Here is a 25,077-nt window from a genome sequence, read left to right as displayed (position 1 = left end):
GTACTTCAGAAAAAATCCACTCCTAAGCCAAAACAAGCCGCTCGGCATTGCATGTCTCTTTTGCAGAGCTGATCTTCTAGTCTCTAGTGCAGTGTTAACATGGTTAATATAAAGAGAACAGCAAATGCAATCAAGTTAAAATTCTGTGAGCGTTCTCCAACCAACACAGGTGGACAGTTCTGCTTCCTGCCTGTCAGCAGCAGTGACTGCAAAACAGGAGACATTCTGCTGGAACTCCACAAACAAGTACAGGTACGGGCTCTTACTGGCACTTCACAAAAAACGCTTATCCTCCCGCTCACTAATCACACAACTGAAAAGAATGCACAACAAGGGCACCTTCGGAACATGCAACGCAGACACCTGTAACGAATGCCGATCGAAGACATTAAAGAGGAAAACAAAGTATTTGGTGTACTTGTGGTGCTGGTATAGAAGAAACGATCACCTGCTCCATAGGATAAGAAGCAAAGCTCAAATTATTTCAAAGAAATTCAATACCTAGTAGATTTTAAAAAAAAAAAAAATCCCACAAGAGGCTTCAAATTGAGTGATGGACATATTATTTGTGTCCCATATATAAACTGCAAGCAATCTTAAAGAATGACGCCCCCGCACCAGCAAAAGAAGTACCCGAGTAGTTCACTACACAGTGGAAAACAATTACTCTGTGCTCAGTTCCAAAGCAAAGCCCTGCTGCATGGGCTACCACTAGCTGTTACTCATGGTGGGATTCCGCTCAGCGAGACTCCTCCAGTAAGGCTCACCGTGACTGCCGCGCAGCGAAGCAGGTAAGCGGTAGATGGAGATGGGTGAAGAGATGTGCGGGCGGATGTGAATGTGCTGCTCTGTGTGAGGCAGCGCAGACGGCAGCCCTGGGGGGTCCGACAGGCCATTAACGGAGGAAGTCCATATGGAACCAATCATACATCCCAAGGTCAGGTACCAGATCCAGTGGGTCCAGCAGCGTCGACGGGACAGCAGCCGAGCGGCCCGGCAGTTTGGCGGCTGCTCCACGCAGATGAGGAACATCGTCAATGTCCTGAGGACCGGCAGACTCGTGGCATGGGAGGATGCTCAGGGGCCTGCGTGCTCATGATGGGGAGTACCCCATGGTGGTACCCATGACATCCCCCTAAGTCGTCCAAAGTGTCCAGATCGTGGTCCACAGGTCAAAGTGAGAAACGGACTCTTCGCTCTGTCCCACTGCCGACTCACCGAACTGGCTCGCCGAGCGGACACCCTTCTCGGTATCTGTTTGCGATGCTTTGTTCAAAGCACGGGAGGCTAACTATCCCTCATGAGCATCGGCGAGTTCTCTCCCGAAACAGATCCCCTTCACGCGCTACTTCCACACCAACTCCACCAGTGTGCCCCAAAGAGGGGCTCCCGACACCTCCGCAGACACGGCCCCCCCCTCACTGGGTTAAAGCTCGTGCTCCCCAGCGCTGCAGCAATCATCAGCTGAAACTGCCGCCTTCGTCTCCTCTTGCTCTTTTCCCTCCAGATTGAAAGCTGGTTAACCCCGCAAGTGCTGGACTCCAGTAGACCCAGGACGACGTGCAAAGCGGTCTGCACAGGAGATAGGAGCGCACAACTAAGGCAAAACTAAGCTGAGAGAATGGGACAGCAGGAAGGAAAAAAAGAGGAAGAATATAAAATGGGCGGGGCTATGCAAATATTCACTGAGTGAAGAGCAAATCAGTAAGGCAGAGAGGCTCTGCAGTGGAGCGCACTGCTGTTCCGTTCCGCAGGCTGGGGAGAGATTGGGGGGGGGTGTGAGAGGGGGAGGGAGAAGCACAACTAAAAAGCTGAGGCTCAATTCGGTGAGCTCATTCTGGCATCCACAGAATGAAATTTTGATACCGCCACTATGAGCAACCGAACCAAGAGGAATATGTTAATGAAAATCGTTGCTCCTTCCTGCTTTTCGAGTCTCCCACCAGTCGTACCACAACACAGATATTTATTGCCCGGAGCGGAGACCAGCAGCAGCAGGGAGTCCAAACCACACCGTCAAAACAGCAGATGAGGTCAAAATGACAATAAAATAAGTAGCTGGAGAATCGCGCCACGGCGTTTTGTTTCACAAAAGTGGAACAACCTGTGCGTGAAACAAAAGGTGGGGCTGATTGATTGTGCGGTTGACTAAGAAAACGGAGGAAAGTAGGCGGCTCGTTCGTTGTCGGTGAGTGTAAACTGTGACAAACAGTGAGATAACATAACCTCCGCGATTTTTTCGTGCTTGTAGGCATCGCTGAAATGAATGGACGAAGTGACGACGACGAGCGTAGTACCCCGCCCGTGTGTCCTCACGAAATGCTCCTACTCACCGCAAGCGTCAGCGCCTCCATGATCTGTGGCGCGAAGGCGAGTTTGGAACCGAGGTGCTTTGGCGCTTTACTTTGCTGACTCATCACACCGAGCTCATGACTCAAAGCGCTGTGCTGCTCCGAGCTCTTCTTCCACACGGGCAACTTTCTCTTTCCCTCTCAGAAATTGTTCCTAATTCTTGAATTGCTGCAGAATCATTCACCGGTCCAAAAATGTCTCGCCAGAACTGCTGTATAATAATCTCGATTCACGGAGAGATGCCGGCATGCCACGTTGAATTAGGATACCTTATCATAACTTATGTTTTATCGCACTCAAAAGAAAACCACTTACTTACAAGCTCTTTCCGCGTGCTGCTCATTTAAAAATCTCGAATCGGAAGCTATTCATTTAATTAAACATATACATACATTTCAACAACTCTAGTCAATGAATGCCACGTAATCATGTCTATCCAATTCAATATTGTGTCGTATAGAATTTAGAAAACCAAACCAGTTTAACAATGAGAATAAAAAAAAATCTATTTTAAGCCAGATGTAAAATATTCAACAGCTTTAAATAAGCTATATGTAAATTAACTTTTTTTTTTTACTTTTTCCTCTCTCTACTTTGTTTAGTAAAGGCTCTATTGTTCTGTGTGGCTAAACCGCTTGAGCGCAAACACCACGTCACGCGGTAAAGCTCGCGCGGAGCCCTTTCCGGCGCCGCCAATAACCCTGCTCTGGCGCCCCCTAGAGGCCACATACAAACAAAAGGGTCGCGGCCGCTTTCGACACTATGAGGTTGCAGACAGGGTGCTTTTCGACGCTCTGCTCTCAATATCTAGGTCATCAGTTTCACCCTCGTTCTGTGTTTCACATGCACTGCAGAACCACGTGGAACCATTTCAAGTCATACTTACAACACATAAAGATCATGGGGTCTTTGTACACTATTATTGTCCATGATTCTCTGTAAAAGTCAAAATGACGCCCACAGCTGCGACGACTTCTCATGGAGAGCGCAGAGTGCTTTATCACACTGAGAGGAAAATGACGAAACCTTTCTGAAACGTGCCCGGGTTTCAGAGCGGAATTACAAGAATCGTCAATATCCTTGAAAAGAGGGATCATTTCTCATGGCAGGAACAATCTGTACCTGCCAAACAGGCAGCTCAAACAGAGACAAGTGGATGAGAGACATTAAGAGCTCAGGATTCCCAGCATGCCTTTTTCTGCACGAGTTTCAAATTGTTTTAGCTAGAAACAATAATAGATCCAATTCTAAAACACACACACACACACACCAGGGCTTGCAGGTCTGTTAGTGGGAGGCTCTGGTTCAGGACTTCAGATTTGGCTTCAAAGCCTCCACAGTAACTGCATAACATTGTCCATCCTGTACGTTCATTAATTAATAAACTAGCATGACGTTTAATAGATGAACATATAAATAAAACAAAAAATAAAGGAAAATATGTAAGCTAGGAATTAATAAGTTGAAAGAAAAAAAACATTGTTGATGTCACTTTTTGGTATCCATTGCGTGTTTTTTATATTTCACCGACGTTGCTGTATTTACAGCGCTGTGTTGGGTTCGGTCCTAATCGTGTGCACACTGAATCCGTTATGACCTATAGAGTCTTGCTTCTTGGGTTATAGCCGGCGCGTAGAGGAAACCCTTTGTGTTCCACACTAAGTCCCCAGTTGTTGTGTGGATCAGCACCAAAAGGAACCACTGCAATCCAACCCAGTTTGCTGACACCACAGCAGAACAACGCGGTGATCAGCGCCAAATATATTCCAGCCTTCGGTAGTATTCAAAACATGCAATAAAGTTAAAAGTGATCTTGAAAAATTCAATCAATGCTTAAAATGCCAGAAGTGCATCTTAAGATAAAAGAATGAAATGAGCACAGAAACAATCTTTGAAAGTGATTACCTCAGTGGATGGATAGCCAAGCCCTAAAGATATGCGATTAGAACGGGGCACCGCAGACGTAATTGTTCATCCACTGCTATGCTTGATACTTGAACAGTCTAAACGTCTGCAATATTTATCTGTAACTGTCATTCTAACTCCCTTTAGTTCCCAAATTACTGATACAGTATGGTTTCTCTTAAAATTTGACAAACTGCAGCTTATCTACATAGCTAGCCAGTTAAATAGACTGAACTCCTAAAGTAAAAAATAATTCAAACGTGCTATCAAAAATTACATTCCTAGAAAAATAAAACTTCAGAATATGACACCTTTACGGTAACACTGGTGGAAGTACGTTTACCTTCTTGTCAAATGCTAAATATTTATGGTGTGTCTAGAATGTGGATTTTTACAACACGTGCGCCATCATTTTGCTCTTCCAAGTTCAGTTTAACTCTTCACCACTGTTGCTGTGTGGCTGTCGTTTTTGCCATAGGTGTCTCTTGCTTGTGAAAATGAACTTGGTTTGCGTCATGGAGAAATCTTCCCCCATGGACTTAAAATGGCACAACTAAAAGTATGATGCCACATAACTCTTTCATGTTATAGTGCACAGTGGTATTTTTGTCCAGCACATAGGCATAGCAAAGGGGAAATGGAGGTACAGGTCTCCCAAATGATCTAGCAAGCCTAATGCGTCCCTCCAGTATTTATGTACAACTTGACTGAGTGGTATTTGTAATACTTCTTGGCCCCCAAGATCTAGCAGCAGCAATGAAGTCATCAGCAGTGTAATCAAAGTCATACAATTCTGAGAACGTCTGATAAATGCAAATACAATTGTGACCCACCCAGACACATGACATCCAGGCACTTTGCTTTGAAGCATCTCCAAGTTGAGAGGTTACCCCACAGCATGGATTGTACAGAGACTACAAGCTTCTGCCTTGCTCTATCAAATCCTCACGTCCACCAGCTGAACTGGATTGAGAGGATTACAGTGTGACATGGACAAACATATGCCTATTACTCTATTATATCAAACATCTACCTCTATTTTTGCCACTGAGTTTGTACATCCTGTTGGCTGCAATAAGAACATGAGACAATGCTGGACCTCACAGCACAACTCGTGTTTTACAAGTTGCTTTTCCACATCTTCAAAGGCATTTCTGTCCCCCAGAAGGTGGGTTGCGAGGGATGGGAGTGGTGCAGTAGAAGGTAGAAACGATCCCCTTTACAGCACCATTGACAGCGCTCTCACACACAGTAAATGCATGCAGGCAGCAGGTGTGGCAGCTACTGAAAGCACCCTACAGAAAAGTGGCGGTCACATCAGTTCCCCGGTATGTTGTCTCCCCACTTTCTCTTACATCCTCCTCTGCTCTCCGTCTCCCCTTGCTCTGCCTCTTAAGCCTCCGCTACACTTTCTGCTGCATTTGCCTGGTCTCAGTGTGACACAAGTACATTTGACATGCAGTGGGTGTAGTAAATGTGCTGTTTAAAGACAACGGGGCTTAAATAATGGATGGACAGTAAATCATGAAAAATAAACTATTTGAAATAACCAGTGTGGTGCACTGTTATGAAACTGGTAATAGCTCAAGCTGTTCTGAATCAAATAGTTCAGATGTAGAACCAACATCACACAATGATCTACCTATAGTTAAATTATCTGTAATTCGTGCTTTGTGCATCACTGAATGTTACTGACTTAACGATGACCGACGGCAGCTGTACTGTTTATTAACTAAAAGTGTAAACAAAAATATCCATTATGCTATTATTTTACAAGTGTCGATTTTGTACTGGAACAGTTTAGTTTTCTGTGTTGCAGAGATTGCCTGCTTTTGTGGAAGAAGAAGAGAAAAAAAAAAAAAAAAAAAAAACATAAAAGCCCACTGCTTTAGGAAAGAACAGTCCCACTCATGCCCAGCTGCTAGAGGTAGAACACAATTGGTGGTGTGTTCAAGACACTGGAGGGCCACAGTAGAGAACCTGGAAAGATTCATGTTGGTTTTCTAAGGGGTGTAATCTGCCTAACCTCACAGCAAACTCAAAACAGGACCTAGTGGGAAGATAGAAGCAAAGTAAATATTGTAATGAAGAAAATGCAAAGAAAAAAATTTAATATAATCTGCAGATTTTTTTTTGGAGAGTTGGAATCCTACTCCAAGAAATGTGGAGTCATTCACTGTATAAAAAAAAAAAAAAAAAAAAAAAAAATCCATTGAGCACTGGACTTAATTTTTCTGCCTTGTACTTAGTTGATAATTAATACACTGCAGGGTTCGTGTCAGTCCAGCTGTAACTGACAAGCTGATTGCTCACAAATTCTTCAGCGACAGGTGCAGGGCGTGAGGGTACAGCACCTGTGGCATGGAGACAGGTAAACACTGGTTTCTGTGTTTCAGGTTGTCAGCTTCACACTGTGCAGAAAAATGTGGCTTATCCATGGAACATAACACCCCGATACTTCAAAAAGACCATGAGTGGGACAATGGATTTGGAAAGTGCACAGACGAGACAAAGTTTGTGGACCCACAATCCTGCATTCATGTCTTCATGTCCTCCCCCTGCAGACTGACTAATAATAATAAATTTCTAGATGTTATGAAAACATTTTGAATACAGGAAGTATTAATGTGCATTTGTTTTCTCCATTCCATGGTTAGCTACGGATGCTAAGCAACACTACATAAGGTACTTACACTCTGGACCCACCTGAGAAGTGCCTCAGCATCTTAAAGTTTCCTTGAGTGTCAAAAAACCCATCTGTGCTTGAGAACCGTATAGCAGAAGAGGTATTATGAATTTACTCGGCACATGAGGTGAAGTCCTAAAAGTCAAATCCAATAAACCCTGGACTCATCAAGTCCTTTAAAAGTCTCAGCCAATGCTATGTGAAAGGCTGAGGTCAAGTCACCCTTTCTAAAGAAACCAGCAGGACTAGAGAGCTCACTTGCCTCATAGAAGGATATTTGTATCTCTATGGCTTGTTGACCATCTGTCACAGTTTAAGGTCTGACACAACAGCTGGATTATTCAATAATTACATGACTCACAGATTATACTGACTCATTCATAGCCTTCTGATTTTACTCTTGAAACCACTAAAATGGCACCCTAAGCGGAGTAAAACATGTTCTGAAAGCCAACTCCTGCAGATGTCAATATGCCAAAGCCTTGTGTTTCAACAATTCAGTGAATCATTCCACAGTCAGTCATTAAGTGGTTCCGAAACAAAACCTCACTATCAAAGATGGCTTCATCACAGTAGTAGCTCACTGTAATTTCAGTGAACATAAAAACAAAGTTAAACACCAGGCTTGGCTCCAAAAGTAAAGATTCACTCCGATAAAATCACAGCAACTTCCAAAGTGAATAAAATGTCACAGGTTGTACCTCAGAACAAGATATGAAAACAGTTAAAAGTTAACCACACCATCAAAAGGTAAAAGAGCCACAGACTGTTGACTATTTCTGTATTACTGTTAAATTCTCTTTCAAATGAACTAACAAGAGAAAAATAAATACACCTTTCTTTGAATGTGTTCGCCTTCAAAAGAACAAAATGGCTAAGAGGCCATTTGATGCTGGTAACACCCAACCTCAGAACCTGTTAGTACTTGTAAATGTGGAAGTGCCTGAGCCAGTCATGCTTGACCCCATATCACCTACAAAAACAAGCAGGAGCAGCAGGGCCAGCAAAGACAGTTCAAGCCCGGTATCAGCACTGATACTTCTGCGGCACTACATCTATGACAACAGGGTTCATCTTTAGCAAACTGAGGGTTGAGGCTGCGCTTTTCATGATCTCAGTCTTTCCAATGGCAGAAGATAGTCCAGCAGCATCGATGACAAGTGGGCTCTTCACCCTGTCACTCTGCTCCTCTGTTCAGCAGAGCTGCCTGACATTGGGCCAGGTGGAGGGCTACAGCCTGGGCTTGCAGGGAAGCCCAGCATCTCGATCACTGTCAGCCGAAGCTCGGGGGGGCTGGGTGATACAGGTGTCCCTGTGGTCTGTGCTACATCTGCACTACATAGCGTCCCTTCATTAACACACCTATTCTGAAGAATGTGTTTTCTGTCTGTGGACATTTTTATGGCAGTTCTATGTTCTCAACAGGTCAGCGCAAACCTTTGCTAAGAGCAGATATAGTGATACGATATGGTGGTTAGAACAGATACAGAAACACAAGAGAGACAACATGGGGTCTAGATGTTCCGGTCAAAATCCAGTGAAAAGCTGGGCAAAGGGAGATGGATTCTGAGTGGTTACAGATTTACTAGTTGCCTCTGTCATGTGGATCAGAAGTAGTATAACCATCATTTAGGTCCACTTGATAGAGTGAGCATCTGCTGCGCAATCTTCTGTTACAGGTCTCTCACGAGTGTCAAGCATAAAGCATGAGAGCAAACTCTTTCTGAATTTCAATAGAATATAAAGGATATAAGGATAAGGTGAGCATTTTCAAACATTTATTTCGCTCACATACAAAGAAACTATACAAAAACACAGTACAGAAAAATGCTTTTCTGACAGCATTTAAAGCGTGTGCATGGACAGCATAAGGACTACAGACAGGAGGGAAGGAGTCGCACTGAAAACGGGCATGTGTACATGTGGCCCTTTACCTGCTTTTGCTGGAGATGAAGATGCAGTCAATTTACTTTCCTGAGGTTTACTTCACATCAAATACAGTTTCAAATTAAAATGAAATGAGTACTGCCATTATCGCAAAACCACAGGCCTCAGCAGTTTCCAACTGGCATGCTGATCACCATGGAAACAGGCTATCATTGTCATGCCTACCATGGTGCTGGTACATGTAATTTCCTGCATGTAAGGAGGAGTGATAATGCTAAATCAATGGCTCTGAGAAGGGCAATCTAGTTTATGAAGAGCTAAAGTTTGCTTGACAGTGCAAGGGGCAAGCCCTCCCTGCTTGGGAGGGGGGGGAAGGGCCTGATGTAATCACTGTGTCCCTAGGAGTCCTGGAGCTTCTACCACCTACACTCCCTGCGGGCCCTGCATCAGCATCTACTGAGAACAACCACATTCACATTTAATAAGGAACACCCGTGTCATTCCCATCAAATTGTGCACGTTCGCTAAAAACTGACTTTGGAAGGGCTTTTTCCTCAGCAAAGGCACAGAAGTGCAATTCTGTGTCCAAGAATAGATAATTTTGTGGTGCTTGGACCTGACTATTACTTTCCTTCTTCTTAAGTTAGTCCTATAGAGCAGATATAACGCTATTCCTTATCTCTCTCCCTTTCTCATCTTCTAGCACACAGCCATTGTAGCTTTTGTCCTCACATTGTCAGTGACCACTGAGCTCTCTGCTGTAGGTAGCCCATTCAGCCAGCAGTATGGGTGCCAGACACACTGGCACTCTTGCCAGTCTAGAGGAATGGCAGGACCACATGATGGCAATGAACCTTTAGACTGAGTCATTGCAAGTTTCATTTGCTGCTCTGAGACAGATAGGTTCTCTTTAGAGTAATGGCAGGCGTACTGTGCTTTCTGCAATCAGAGTAATTGCATTGTGGGTTGCTTCCCTCTAGCAAAAAAAAAAAAAAAAAAGATATTGTTTAGTTTCAGTTCACAAGAAAATAAACCACATTACTTAAGATTAATCTGCACCCATTAATTCCTTCTTGATAAAAATTAATTTTTACTCTGCTCTGCAATGAGGAAAGGAGACATTGTCCATCTGGCCTCACCTTAAGAATTTAATGCATTCAGTTAATGACTAGTATTTGTAAAATCGATGTTTCTGCTCCATGACAGTGCTTCAATTTAAATTTCATACTACGAAGCACAGTGGAGTTTAAGTTCTATTTGCTGAGTGTTTTTCATGGGCACCACTCATGAATATGTAGGAGTGTAATTATGTGTTTTCATCTGCCCACATTTTGTTGCAATTGTTGTGTTATTGGGAGAAGAGACAACGATGCAAGAGAACAGGAATTAGAGCAGAGACATGACGACAAGAGAGCCAGGGTTTAAAATAACACCATCACTTCCTGTGACAGCTTCAGTTCTTGAATTTTTAGGTGCTCTTTTTATTCCTCTGTACACAGATCCTCAGAGAAATTTCACTGAATAATCTGACATCAAACACAGGTGAATTCACAGAGACAGGCTTACAAGAAAGGACGTAAGAGACAGATGAATGAACGTACGTTTGGATCTGGAAACTCCTCCAGTGACTCTGAAGTTAATTTTGTCTTTTCTTACTCTCTGGCTCCCTAAATCACCACCTCTTCCCTTGCTGAATATGGCAAAACATACCTGTGGGAAAACCTAGAATTCCATGCAAAAGTGTAGTTGGTCACAGAATAGCTTAGGGCTCCTAAGAAGGAGGAGAAGAGCGAAACCTTGTCTTTGAGGCTCATGCTGATCGCAGCCCTCAAATGAAGATGCAAAGTTACAAGGCTATATCTTAATGTGATTAATGGAAGCTTCCTTAACGGAGCAAAGGACTGCAAAAGTACCACACTAAGTGCAATTCCTGGTTGTCTTCCTAAGCACAATCAAGCCTGCTTTCAAACATCTGCAGATGTCTTCAAATTTCATGAGCAGGAGACAACTTTAGGCTTTTAGACTCTGCAATCCATTTTACAGGGTGCACAAATTTCATCATGCCCTTCTGCGGGGGCTGAAAAACTATGCTCCATTTTAGAAATCCGTAGTCAAAAAAAAGTAGAATCTGCAAAATGATGCCAAGTTAATAAAGAATGAAGTAATAATGTGGAGGAATCATTGGTGTCTGCTAGAAAGTCCCATTAGAGCCCAATGCTCAAAAATTTATCATAGCCGAAACGTGTGACCAGCTGGTGCATACTGCTCCTCCCAAACCGCCTGGTGCACCCCTCTAGACCTGCCAACACTAATTCAGCCCGTGCAATTTTTACCATGCAAATCCACTTCAGAGTGCAAAGTGCCATCATATCCACAGAAACATGGTGCTTTGTTTCGTCAGTGTCGGTGGTTGCACTACGTAAACAAGGTGCAAAACCAGTGCTACAATAAGCAGACACGGTGCTGTATGAATGATGCAGCATTCAGCGAGCACTAAATTATCTAGGGAAAAAAAAACTGATTTCAATAAATCAGACAATGCAGGTTAGGACTGAAAGCACACATCTGAATGCTGTAATGCCAACTGGAGGATCAAAATACATTTTCAAATAATACGTTTTAACGAGACAATCCAGCATTAATTTAATTTCACTGAAATTACTTATACAAGAGCTACAGCGCTGTGCATTTCTGCTTTCAGCATGCTCGAGTGGACAACTCTGCAAATTGCAGCAATTTAGGATTTTTAATGGTGAGTGTACATGGTTTAATTAGGATAGTCCTCAAACAAACACAGCAAGGAAACATTAGTTTGCATTAGGCACCAGCTTTATAGACGGGCTGCTGTGAATGTAAAAATCAACAAAATATTGCGGTGTTTGATAGATTGGAACAGCCCTGTTGTATCCAACTATTTTTTAAAATGAACTATGGTGCGAATTCTCTCTGCTTCATTTGCAATCTCCACACTAACCCTTTACTTTCAATTAGATATAATAGAATTTTTTCGCTTTCTCGCATACCCCAGCCAACCCCTTCTTACTTTGCTAAGTAGACCGTGTTGTGGCATTTAATATTTCTCTCGTTTCTGGCAGCAAAATCATTATCTAATAATTTCTAATCATTTCAATAATAATATGTACCATTTGACTTGCCACATTGCACTGAAATATTAACACACTCACATGTAATTCCAAGTTCATTCTTTCTCACTGTGTGGCTGACAGTGATTCATTAAAGGGTGGAGAGTTGTGGAGGAGGGGAGGGCTGTATGGTGTTGAACTCCGGAACAGTTTCTAAAATTTCAGTACTGCACTGCCACCACTGCCCATGACAACAGTACCAAGAAACATAACCGAAGGCCCTGACAGCCTAAGCTTGAGCTAAATTTCTCAAATATTTAAATCTTCATGCATCTTCATTAAGAATAAAAACAGTGCTCTCCACATTTTTCTTGATACAAAGTAAAAGAACAGATTTGCGACAGCACCAGATACAGCAAAGCAATTTCATTGCCAAAGTGATATGTCTGTGAGGAAATGTTCCCAAATTTTTAACCTGTGATGCACTATGTAAAGGTTTTGCTGCAACCATTGTAAGGGTGATGGCTATTTCAAAATCTAGCAGTCGTACACAGGTTCTGACCGACAATTGCAGAGATCCTGGGTGTCACTCAAATGATGTACAGTGATTCAGCATGAGGCCCATCGTTTGAATAGGGATACAGTGGGAGATCCAAGGTTTGTACAGGGATGCAGCGTAAGACTCATGGCTTGTCAGATGTCTGTGCCTAGACAAAAGATGTAGCTTCTTAAAATCTTCCTATTGACCATAAAATATAAGCAGAGTCATCATACAAACTATATAATATGCACAGATTTTTTTGACTTGTGAAAAATACATGCAAAGTTGCCTAGGTTGCTGGGAACTGCTAAAATTATCTTAAAATGAACATTCTTCTTTTGAAGCTAAATGTCAGTCCGCAGACGTTTAAGAGTGTTATGTTGCCATGAAGTTATCATTATATGCTCCATGGGTGGAGACTATAATGACTGAAATGGCCATTTCCTGCTCAAGACTCATCCTGATCTCACATTATTAACTGAAAGAAAATACAGCAAATAATCTTATAATGAGCCAGCACCAAAACAAAAAAAAAATATTCCACTATCACAGAAAAAGATTTCTGAATACTGTGTCAAAAAATTTGAGATATGGCCCTTCAGAATATAATGCTAGGGCGTCACTCAGTATCCTATACCAACCATGGGTCTCTCTCTGCATGCAGTAATTAAAATTTTCACTGCATAACACAATACACAGTGCAATATATACCATAAAGATGTGATACACTAATAATGACTCAAAATATTCACATAATACTATCATTTTCAATGTAAAAGTAGCTAGAGTCAGTCGAAATTCTAGTGAGTACATGAAGGACTTTATTGACTGACAGATGAATCAGTGGTATAAAGAAAGAACAACACAGTTTATCATTAACCAGTTAATCTCCCCCACAGCTGAAGGTGACATTCAGTCAACACTTCAGCTACTCATTTCCACAGGTGGTCTCGCCACACAAGCCATAAAGCACGAGGAAAGGCCCAAATCCCTTAAGGGAGCCCTTCCCTCCAAAGCCTTCCTCACTGAATCTGCAGATTTTGAGAAGACCTGAGAATGCAGATCCCCATCCCTGGTATTTTATTCATTAAACTGAACACCAGACAAAAAATTAAACACAATCCAGACGCATCTGTAGAGAGCTACTCCTGGAACTGGCAGACGGAAGAGTAGAAACAATGAGTTTAGTAGGTGGGAGTCTGATATGGACCCATTTGACCATACACTCCCCAAGCACCCTATTAAGCCATGCTGCCCAACATTGATCTATCTTGTCTGACTACTTTTAAATACATGCTCTGGATGCGGTCAATCACATTTAAAGGAGGATTAAGAATTAGTGAAGCATTGCAGCCTTTCAATAAATCTTACACCTCACTTTCCTATGAATTCCTTATACAAAACAGTTTCTTCCTATATGAAATGCTTTGTCCCTGTAGAAAACAGTGGTTTTCATGGAAAAAAAGAAAAGAAGTGGCCATTCCCAGTGACGCCCACTGTATCAGTCAGAGCCTGGTGGGACGACACTGGATGTTTCACACATTAGACTCTACCTACTTATTTTTTCCCCACAGTCTCTCCTTCAGAATTATCAATCTCTAGGTAAAATATAGTTAATTCACTCTATAGTTGTCTTTCAAACCTTGCGCTCTTCACAGGTGAAGCTGGTACACTTTGTCTTGAGTCCTCTGAATCACTGAACCTAAAGATCTTTTTCATGAAGTCGTCACATACGTAACACTAACTTCACTCCATAACAGCTAATTCGCCAAATGTATGCTATTAAGGCTAAAATTACCACACCAACCATGCCAGAGCTTAGGGCCTAAGTTCATTCAAATCTTACATAAATGCTTTAATTTCCCCCCATTTGTGGCATTACCACAATCAACATAGGACATACAAGAAGCAAGCATGCATGCTCTTCATTAAGGTAGTAGTTCTCAAAGTTGTGGTCCACAAATATCAGTCAAGTGGTCAGCAAGCTGACAGTCATCATATCTGAACAAAATGATGTTCAAATTGCTCAGATATGAGAGTCCATTATGGACTTACACGATTAGACCCTCGATTAGACCCTCACTTACCAAGTTCTGCCATAGCATGAGCATTGTATCATTGAACCACCTTATTCATCACTCCCTGAAGGCCAAATTATGCATTTTTATTAAAAAATATTAGTATTTTTCACACTAGTATATTTAGTAAAACATATTCCGTAATTGTAACACAGAATTTATGCTAAGAAGTGGCTGCGGGCCATAGGTGGTCCATCATATGTTTTACTTTGGCAAAGCACTCTTGCTCCATAAAACTATAAAAAAAACCACTGCACTGCTCTGAGATGTATACGCTAGAACAAATATGCCACATTAAGCAAAATACTTCTGCTTTTGCAATTTGAAATTTTCAGGGAGTTATTCAACTGGTTACCCTTTGACTTGAACTGAAAAGGTACACTGCAGCAGAACAAGATCCCAAATGCCTGGTATCAACTGGGAGCAGGGTTGTGGTTGGGATTTTCAAACCATGAAATCAGACCCGAATGTAGCCATGCAGTAGGCCCAAATTGGTCTGCAGAGAGGGAAGACCATCGCCCAAGCCAAAATCTTCTTGAACCAACTCATGAAATGAGCACAGTCCTGTTAAATTCAAGTAGAACATCCATCTTCTAAGGCCAAGTTGGCCACTCTTAATTGGCCTGTCCTGCATGGGCAGTGGGAAAACGTGCTAGTACAATCAGATGTTAATGGTTTGGCTTTGCTCATGTATTTTCACAGAGGGATATCAGGGGAGACCTCACTGTCTCAGATTCATGTAAATAAAAAAAATCTTTAGCAGAGGTAAATCAGGTTCAGGCCATTTTAAAGGTCTCACATGTACTCATATAGTTCATTTTAAGGTCTTGTTGCACCACCAGTTAAACACTATGTAGTTTTACATCTGTTGAGTATTTATCAAAAATGGCAACAGAAGCCTAATTTGAAACTGCCTCAAATTTCTTGTAAGACATCAAGTAATGTCGGAAAATCCACTCTACTTTCATAAGAGGAACCTTTGACATAGCACATCTTGTTCACTCTCAATCATTTTGAAAATAAACAGGGGTAATGCACTCCAAGAGAGGGGGAATCCTATGGTGCAATCTTGTCTGAAGGTCACCGACACCATGGCCCTGAACTGAGACACTGGAAACGGTATTTCTCCAAGAGGCTGCTGACTTCCTCAGATCCTCACCCTAGGCTCAGGCTGTGCACCATTATAAGTGGGGTCTGGCAATCATGTGGCTCATCGGAGAAGTTCACGTTTGTTTTAAAACACTTGGGTCACTTAGGACCAGCTGGTAGCATAGTAGTTAGAGCTTTGGATCCAATGGTCCAATAGTTTGATTCCCCACCTCTGGCTGTAGTACCCTTGAGGAAGGTACTTACCCTAAACTGCTTAAGTGAAATTACCCAGCTGTATAAATGGATAAATAATTGTAACCTTAACATTAAGTTGCTTTGGAAAAAAGAGTCAGCTAAATGAATAAATGTAAAATGTAATGGGTCTCCACAATAACCACAGGCTTGCCATGCCTGAGCTGAATTCTGCTGAAAAATTGTAAACTGAACCGCTTCTGCTTCCCCTTAACAGCCATATCAATTCATAGTGCAGTGAAGCTGGTGCAAGCTGGGCCCCGGTCCTGTCTTCTGCTCTGTTGATGAGAAAACAAAATATTCCCTAACCACAAACCAGAACGCATCATACATAACACTGAGCACAAAAAAAATCTACACTGCCAAGCTACATATATGTTTTAGTACTCATACAACAGGATACAAACACACACAAGAATTACAGTTCAATAAGTTACATGAACTGCAAGTCAATTCATCTTCAAGTTAGCAACTATTCAAGCATCCATATCTGGGGAAATGTATATAAAAAAATGTAATGTAAATGTAGCAAATACATATTCACCACATTTACATTTATTCATTTAGTAGACACTTTTCTCCAAAGCAATACAGAGTATATTGCAGCAGCGTTACACCGACACATTTATCCAAGGGTGACTTACAGCAGACTGAACTCCCAACCAATGATTCACCCATCCATTTGACAACAATGTGACACATACATACACTATGGGCAATTTAGAATCACTAATTAACCTGAAAAGTCTATGGACTGTAGGAGAACCCAGAGCGCCTGGAAGAAATCAACACTAACATCGGGGAGAACATGCAAATTCCACACAGACTGAATGGGGATCAAGCAAACGTAGAGTCACTGCACCAGTACTACCCACTGCGCCACAGTGCGTTATATATATATCTTCAGATGAGAAGCTAAAAGCGAGCATAGGCCAAGAAACAGCAAAGAAGGTCAGCTTGCACTGTTCTGGAGAAGATTACAGAAGATTAAATGCAGCGTGTGTCAGGTTTGTCAGTCTGTGCACAGCATTCACCATCAGCAGCCACAGAAAGGAGGGACCAAAAAGAAAAGCATTGATGGTCCAGTACAGCAGGTTCTCCAACCCAACTGAACAGAAGGTTTTTGACTATAAAGCTGAACAGTGCGTGAAGAGCCCAAGGCAGACACATTCTGGCACATAGTGGTCCTCTGAGTCAACCTCACCCCTTCATTCCTTCAAACACAGTGGCATTGTAAATGCAACATACTCCACACCATAGAAAGCCTGTGTAAAATAAAGTTCAGAGTGAGATGTTTTTATTTTTTGCTCCAGAAGGTTTAAAATATTTCCCTGCTATGTTTTGCACTTAGTACTGTTAAATGCTTTCCTGATGGAACATTTGCATATGAATTACAATACAACAGCTTTAAAGGAACGAATGAAGGGGGCATGTTTAATGAGTTTTCCATTTATTTAAATTAAACATCTGAAATTGGTTCACAAGCTAATGAAACGTTCCATGAAGGAATGACCTTTATCTGAGTACTGCTGTTGTGCACGGGGAGCTGATTCTGAGGACATGGGGGTGAAAACGCAAAAAATGCACCTCTCCTGTTCTTATATCAGTACCCTGCTTATTCACGTACTATACTTCAACAATTTGGAATACTCTGTACCCTACAAATTTACATATATATATATATATATACGTACATACATTCATTTAGCAGATGCTTTTCTCCAAAGTGACATACATCTCATAGAGAATACAATGTGTGCATTACATTAGCAGAAATAGAGACTTAGATGTACACGTGTGATTCTTAAGTGCAGTTACTTTGTTTCCTTCCACCATATGATCAATACTGAGATGAGTAGCTGCATAAAACTCTTTCAAAATATCCACGATTCCAGATCACCTTCGTAGTAATTTTTTGGGAGATACATACAAACATTTACGTTACAATTTCTATGTATATACACCATTTATCTGTATTATTTATGTAATTAGAAGAATTATAAAAAGCTAATTCTAGAAAAAAAGTATATTTACATTTAAAATCAACTTGTATAGAGCAGAACATATGCATTTGTCTGTTACGCCATACCTGGTAGCGACTGTCAGATTAATTTTCCTGACCATGTACATCATTGCAATCCATTACGAAGACATGGAAAGAAACATAGGAACTGCTTGTGGAGAAAAAAGGGACCTTAACACAATCATCTAAAAGGCTCTGTAATGCTGGGTCACTGTACTATTTTTTCCCTTTTTTAAACCAAGAAAACCACTTCTTTGATGTTCCATTCCTGTCCTTAAGCAGACAGGCTGTAATTTCTTCCTTTTATTTGCAGAGATGTTGCTTGAAGACATCCAGTCATTTTGGTTTATTGCCTGTTACTCTTTGGAGCCGCAGTTATCTGTGATTTAGCAACTAATCCAAAATGTCTTAACAGCTTCAAACTCAAGTTCATGAATATTTTCCTGTTAGTGGGCACAGTGTGCTGGGGCACGTCTGCTGCACTACCTGATCTACTGCAAGACACAGAAAGACGCAAGGTCAACAAAATTCGGTGGAATGACCATTAAAAATTTAAATTTCATGTAAACTGCGTGCATCTTTTCCCCTTTTTAGGGCTTTCATAAACAGCACAGGGTCACAGCAGAATACAGCCTGAGACAGTACACTGAGAAATTGCAAATATGTCCACATACATAGAGTGGAGGCATGATCATGTAGCACTCATAACTTAACTTCAGAATATGGTCTAGATGTTCCAGAATTCATCAGAATTGTCATGCAAGTCAAAAGCCAATTTTTCAAATGGCAAAAATTTTAACACTTGACTGGAAACATTATAACTACTATTTCAGCAGCTTGTATTTACACCCTTACTTAATTTAACCACTCTACAACTTGTACTTTGTTACATTTTTCCTTCGGAACATCCAGAAATATAGATGAAATGTGCGACTAAGGCAAGCAATTTATGAAGATGATTAAGTTCTTTTAAAAATGTACCATGGTTAAGACTCCAGAAAAAGCTAAGCATATATTGCTGTCCTGGGACGACAGCATCTCAGGGAAGAAAAGCTCACAGAGCCATACATGGACAAGAACAAATAAGGAATGGTAAGATCATTTACTCTTTTAGTCTTGACAGATTGCGTTCATTTTTTAAACTATTAATGAGGAGTAATTGAAAATAAACTGAAAATGGGACCAAAGATGCTTCCAATTTTCATTTTGCCTCAAATATGAATAATATTAATTATTTAAAACAAGGATAATTGCTGCTGGACAGAGTTTAATGTTTGAAAATTAAATAAAAATGAGTAAATCTATGCCATTTTGCTCTAAATTCACAAAATGCATGTATACTATATTATCAGAAATGCACATTTGACAGTTGAAGTTTGGTATACTGTGATTTGAACTGAGGAAAACTTTTCAGCAGCTCCAATAAAGACAGAGTATTTAGCAGCTTGGCTGGAATGAAACACAGCCTGTGCATTTTAAGGGCTAGCGTTGCTGACCCTTACTGTAGCGAATCCCAATGATCAACGACATCATCTTTCAATATCTGCAAAAGCAAATGCTGAAAAATGCTTGTGTTCTTTACCCCATCAAATATCATCAAACCAGTATATAACTAATCAGCCTTCACAGAGTTTCTTGCAACCTTTTCACCTTCCAACCTTCCAAACACACCCTGAAAACAGCACTGTTAATTTTTTTAGTTTAACATGTCCTTCCCACTGTGCAGACATACTATAAATAATCCCAGGACGTCCTCTATAATAAACAGAGTTAATTCCAACCAGGCCTGAATCAGTGCTCCTGCTGCAGATACTAACAAAACGCTTCCATTAAAGCAAAATTAAGCACCGCAAAGCCACTCTCTCAGCAGAAATATACAGCACAAGCTGCCACATTAACATAAAGCATGGCCCTCAGAAATGATTAGCCTCTCTAATCTCCAAACAGTCAGACGCAGCATAGCGCTGTTCGAATGACCTGTCCATAGTGATGCATGGGTGTTTTTTTACCCCTGCCTCCAGATTGATGCTCGCTGGAATACAAACGCGGCCACTCGCTGACAGTTCAAACCGCAATCCAGCACATTCCCAGCACTTGCTGAAGGTGAAGGTCAGCGAGCCTATTATCTCCCCTTATCAGGACCACATTAGCTACTTCTCACCGTGCTTATTTCACCACTCAAGACAAACTTCAAGTGTTCCTTATCCATTTCCACCTGCCCCTGCTCCCCGGCCCCTCCCACTACAGCTAGCAAGCCAAAATTAAATGAAGTCCATCTTTTGACAGCTCCAGAGCCTCACCCCCTGCTTGTTGAAAGGAGAAACTTGTGCCTGCTGTATATAATGGCAGCTGAGGAGAATCGATCAGGATGGGCAGCATGCATCACAGCTCAAACAAACCCAGTCATGTAGGAAATAGATTTGGTGTCACTAAAACAGCTATTCGAAGAGCTTAGCTGTGTTTGATACTGCAGCATCTCCCCTGGGCCTGGGCAGGCATGACCTCACACACAACGTTTTGGCCATATTATGACAATGTGGAGCAGCAGGGACAGCTGCCCTTACTGTACATTCTTTTCACTTGCCACAAAATAGATGGGAACAAATTTCAGCTGATAAGGAGATGGAGGACAAAACTGAAAGATCTCAATATATTTGTGTCATCAGCAGAATATTGCATATTTGCTGCATATGGAATTGGTGTGGGTCCCGTAGCCCTGGCTGTAAGTTTTTTTTGCACAAATACTATACATAACAGAGCCATTCAGAGGAAAGAGTGCTGCAGCACAGGGTTTGTAATCAGGGTGTGTGGAATGGAAAGGGTTCACTACTAAGCACATTTTCTTCATTTTGAAATTTTGCACTTGGAGAAGACTGCTGGAAACCACTTGCATGATCTGTGGTGTCAAGACCACTTTCTTTTATTTATGCAAGCTTCTAAGAGCAAGCTACATAAAACCAGAAATAAACATTTCTGAAAACAAATTGGGTTCTCTTCCCAATGTTTTACTGTCTAATGCCTGGGAGCACTGCAAGTCCAGATAAGGGTAGAGAACGAGGTATTCACCATACAAGAGAGAAAGGTGAAAACCTGGTAATGTCTTTACCTGATGAACAGATAAAAATCTGGAAACTTAAATCAGTTCACACTTTTTGTCAAAGTCCAGAACCTGATATATGTATTTCAGATGTGATTAAAACTATAAACCATGCCAAAAAATACAGAAATGACAAATTAAGTTTCTAACATTTCTCAGCGACTGAACAATGACTGAATGGAAATTCTGAGTACACTGTTGTAGCACAAAATACTCAAAAATGTCCATTCTGTATCTTTGTCCAATTTAAAAATCTAGTATTTTAAGCTTTTGTTCCCTGTTTGTCAAACATGATTCAAGAAATATACCTATTATTTAGGTTTAACATTAGAGGGGAAGCAAAGAAATTAAAATATCCTACACGTCATACGTTTCAAAGTTAGCCTTCAAAGTTATTTGTCCACTTTTAAAAAAATAATTCTATGTGACTGGTCTAAAAACAGAAACCACCACCAGTTAATCCTGAAGGTCAAAGAAGTCTGTTTATTGGTTTGCTGACTTTATGGGTCCTGACTACAGACATCTCATTTTTCACTGGTAAAGAAATATGACTCTGATAATAGAGAATATAATGGGTTTTAAGAGTGACAAACATACTTGAACAAGCTACAGTCACAGAGTAATTGATCATTTACATAATGAAATAGTTTTGCTAAAATCTATGTAATGCTGTTTGTAGATATAGGTTTTATATCTTTTACAAGGCACTGTTGATTAACATAGAGGCTCAAAATAGAGGTTAACACTAGGATTATTAAAGGAAGCCTGGCTTTAGACAAACATACTATAAGATGAGGAACGTCATGTGTAAGAGGGACAAGAAGGCGGTGACAGAGGAAATGTTACAGAAAAAAAATCAAAAAATACTGAAAATAGATATAGACTAAACTCACCCCTGAAAGTGATCAGTTTGATCAATTACAGGAAACTGCTACAACCTTAAGTCAACATTGTGGGAATTTAAGCATAAAAGGAATTCCTCAACAAAAATAGGCTATTGCTGAAAGGATTCAGTTCACCTGCTCAGAATGATTACATTTTGTTGCCTGGGTTTTAATGCAACCTTTTAGTAGAGCGTGTTGCTCAATGCAGGCTATTGATCCATGTCTGCAGGAAACACAGCACCATTTGCTGGCTAGCTGCCATCTAATCAAAGCTTTCGTCATGAAGAAGTCTCGATTCTACTATTTAAATGGCATGACAAATTGTTATAATGGTACTTTGTAAATGCAATCGAAACAAATGCCATTGATTATTTGGGGCATATCTGCTTCATTCACACACAAAGCTGCTTGGATATGAAGAGCAAAGAGCATGCAGCTGATGGGAGGAGACTGCCGTGCAGAACAGGATAACAAAGGGAAATGAAGACCAATATTTTCGCTAGCACGTCACAGGTGGCAATACAAGCATAAGCAACAACGTTTAAGTTCAAAAAGTACAAAGGTATGATAAAGCAACTATATATTTAAACTGTTTCAACAATTAATATACTCAGTTGGGAAACCCATCTCTGCCCCCCCGAGCACAGTACTTCATTCCAGTTCCTCCGGACCCCTGCTCATGGAGTCCCATTGAAGACCCAGATTCTGCTAGTCTTCAGAGGCCTGAGAACATCAAAGTGTAATGACAAAGGATGCCAAAAGATTCGTAGCCTCTAGAAAAACCACCTCAGAGCTTGATCTTGCCAACCGGTGGGAATGGAAAAAACTGTCTACTACCCAATGGCCAGAGGGCTTTAGGAAGTTACCATACGAAATAGACAGGAGAATGCTTTTTTTTTTTTTTTTTTTTTTGTGGTAAAGCACCTTCAACAAATTCTATAAGAGAAAAATCAAAGCTGGCTCTAAAGAAAATATTTTCTGGTGTTCTGTCTTCTTCCTGGACATCAAAGGCAGAATTATTTCAAAGAACAGCAGGGGAATTTAATCCTCGGCCTCCTTAAATCCCACTCCTTAAATAATTTCCTCAAAAACAGGCAAAATGGGTTCTCACCTACAATTAAGGTAAGTGGGGAAAAGGGATTTCTGAATGTTAACACACAACTAAATGCAAGACAAAAGAAAAGAAAGGCATAGAATGCTGTTTGATGTCTGTATTAATGTGTTTCCACAGTGATTTGTTATTCAGCATGAGCAGTCCTATGTGAGCAGTCCATGTGAGTCCTATGTGTGTTCCATTGGACGTCCGTGTTGTAGTAAGGAATGTCTCTGTGGACTGCAATCTGTTAAACTCAGGTTCAAATGAAGGCTTAAACTTTAGAGTTAACAAGTTCATGCTTTTCCCCCCCATCATGTGCTTGTTCAGTGCTTGTCCAATGTTTGTCCACTCCTACCATAATTTTTCTGTTACCATTTTAGTTGTGTTCGTCAGACTCTCTCAGCATCTTTTGAGGTTTATACAGGTATAAGTTCGATGTATTACACACACACACACACACACACACACACATTTTCAGAACCGCTTGTTACATTTACACAAATTCAGTGCTTCCCAGCTTCAGGAAAGAAATCATAATGAACCTATAAAGGAATAAGAACAGACTAGGTAATGTCAAGCATTAATCATTTCAGTTCTAAGTGGACAACATTGACTGTGCTGAAAAGTAAAATGAGATACAACTTGTGAAAAGCCTGTTTTTCTTCTTAAACCTGGGCTAGAGGGGCTCTTAAGAAATTCAATCTCACAGCGCACATTATTGTCAGATAAAACACTTACTTTCCTTAGGAGTTGGAAAATAAAATCAATTAGAGGTATTTCATTGGGGACAGTTAATTAATTCATTAACGTAATGGTTTGGTGTATCTTTAAAGCCTGTGCAATCGCATGCGGAGTGTTAAATGGCTCAATACAAGCTGCTGCTCACCAAAACTGTGCATCTGGCATAGAAACATGATTAAAACAGACATATTTAATCCACTGCAGAAAGCATGTCTTTTAGTAACAGCTTTCGTTCAGCCACAAAGTCATTTGGACCCCTCTCTCTGAGCACAGCTGCATACCAATATCGGAGGACAGCATACTGTCTGTAGTGGCAGCCTCCTCCACATGAAGTGTACACTGGGGGGTCGAGTGGGCATGGAGGGAGGCTCCACAGGACACACGCACCACGTGAACCTAAGTGTGACAGCTGGCAGACAAGAGATGAGAGCGAAGTACATACGTACATTAAACCTCTGCTAGAAGACTCCAGCGTTAGAAAGGCCAGTCAAACATCCCTCTTTATTTCACCTCCTTTTTTTTTTTTTTTTTACTGAGTTTTACCTGCCATTAATAAGCTCTCCTTCCCAATGTGGGACAGGCAACATGTCATTAGAAATAAAACCCACAAACACACCAACAGAATTTTGTCAGATGGCCTTCCACTGACAGCTGAGTGGACAGTCAAGAATTCCAGGTTGGCTACTGAGACAAATCCACCTGAGACTGTGATTTGAGAGTGGTAACCAAAGGCGTCCACTGAAAATTACATCTGCTTTTAATCTCAGCCGATGATGTGACAGTGAAGGGTATGGATGTTGATGGATGCTGCTGGATTCAAATATCATGACCGTTTTCTCTTTCCAACAAGGTTAGCAGGATTAGATGGGACAAAGTGACGAAACCCACTTTGTTCTTTAACTTGACAACACACAGTCATGTGCAGAAAATAGCCTCTCCAGCTGCAGAAAGGGTTTCAAACAACATCCATTTTCACATCAAAACCACTCATCCACTACATTCTAAATAAGTTTTCAAAGCGACACATTCATTACCTGCAATTTAAATTCAATGTGCCACCTAATGAAGGAATCATTTGTCTATTAAATTATACTGTGTGTCATTTATCACTTACGCAGCTAAAGGGCTAGAATCACCTTGTCACCTACCTACTGAGGAAGAACAGCAGCAGCCTTGGTTTAGCCTATCATCTTCTGTGTTTAACAGCTTCTGAGTGACCATCTAATATGGCCATTATCCTCTTTCTTAGAGGAAGGTCTGGGAGAACGGGAATTCCTTCCAACTCCAACACCTACCTACACATATTTCTCAGCAGCCACATGAGCACCATGGGCACCAGACCAGGTGACCAGGCACCATCACC

General features: G+C 41.1%; 1 protein-coding gene across 15 annotated transcripts in view; it reads right to left on the bottom strand.

Moving 5' to 3' along the window:
* nrxn3a (neurexin 3a) overlaps positions 1 to 25,077 on the bottom strand; it is a 223,762-nt gene that overhangs the window by 80,303 nt on the left and 118,382 nt on the right. Inside the window, exon 1 of one of the 15 annotated variants that reach the window (XM_029258479.1) lies at positions 768 to 1,587. The exons of 13 other annotated variants lie outside the window; for them this stretch is intronic. In XM_029258479.1, coding sequence (XP_029114312.1) covers positions 768 to 1,032 — 265 coding nt within the window. In that variant the 5' untranslated portion in view covers positions 1,033 to 1,587. Of the gene's footprint in view, positions 1 to 767; positions 1,588 to 25,077 lie in introns of those variants that run through there. One more of the 15 variants, XM_018727542.2, reaches the window with a different exon arrangement.

The sequence above is a fragment of the Scleropages formosus genome, chromosome 15 (assembly GCF_900964775.1).
Source record: "Scleropages formosus chromosome 15, fSclFor1.1, whole genome shotgun sequence".
Taxonomy (NCBI): domain Eukaryota; kingdom Metazoa; phylum Chordata; class Actinopteri; order Osteoglossiformes; family Osteoglossidae; genus Scleropages; species Scleropages formosus.
This window is presented reverse-complemented; position numbering and strand designations above follow the sequence as displayed.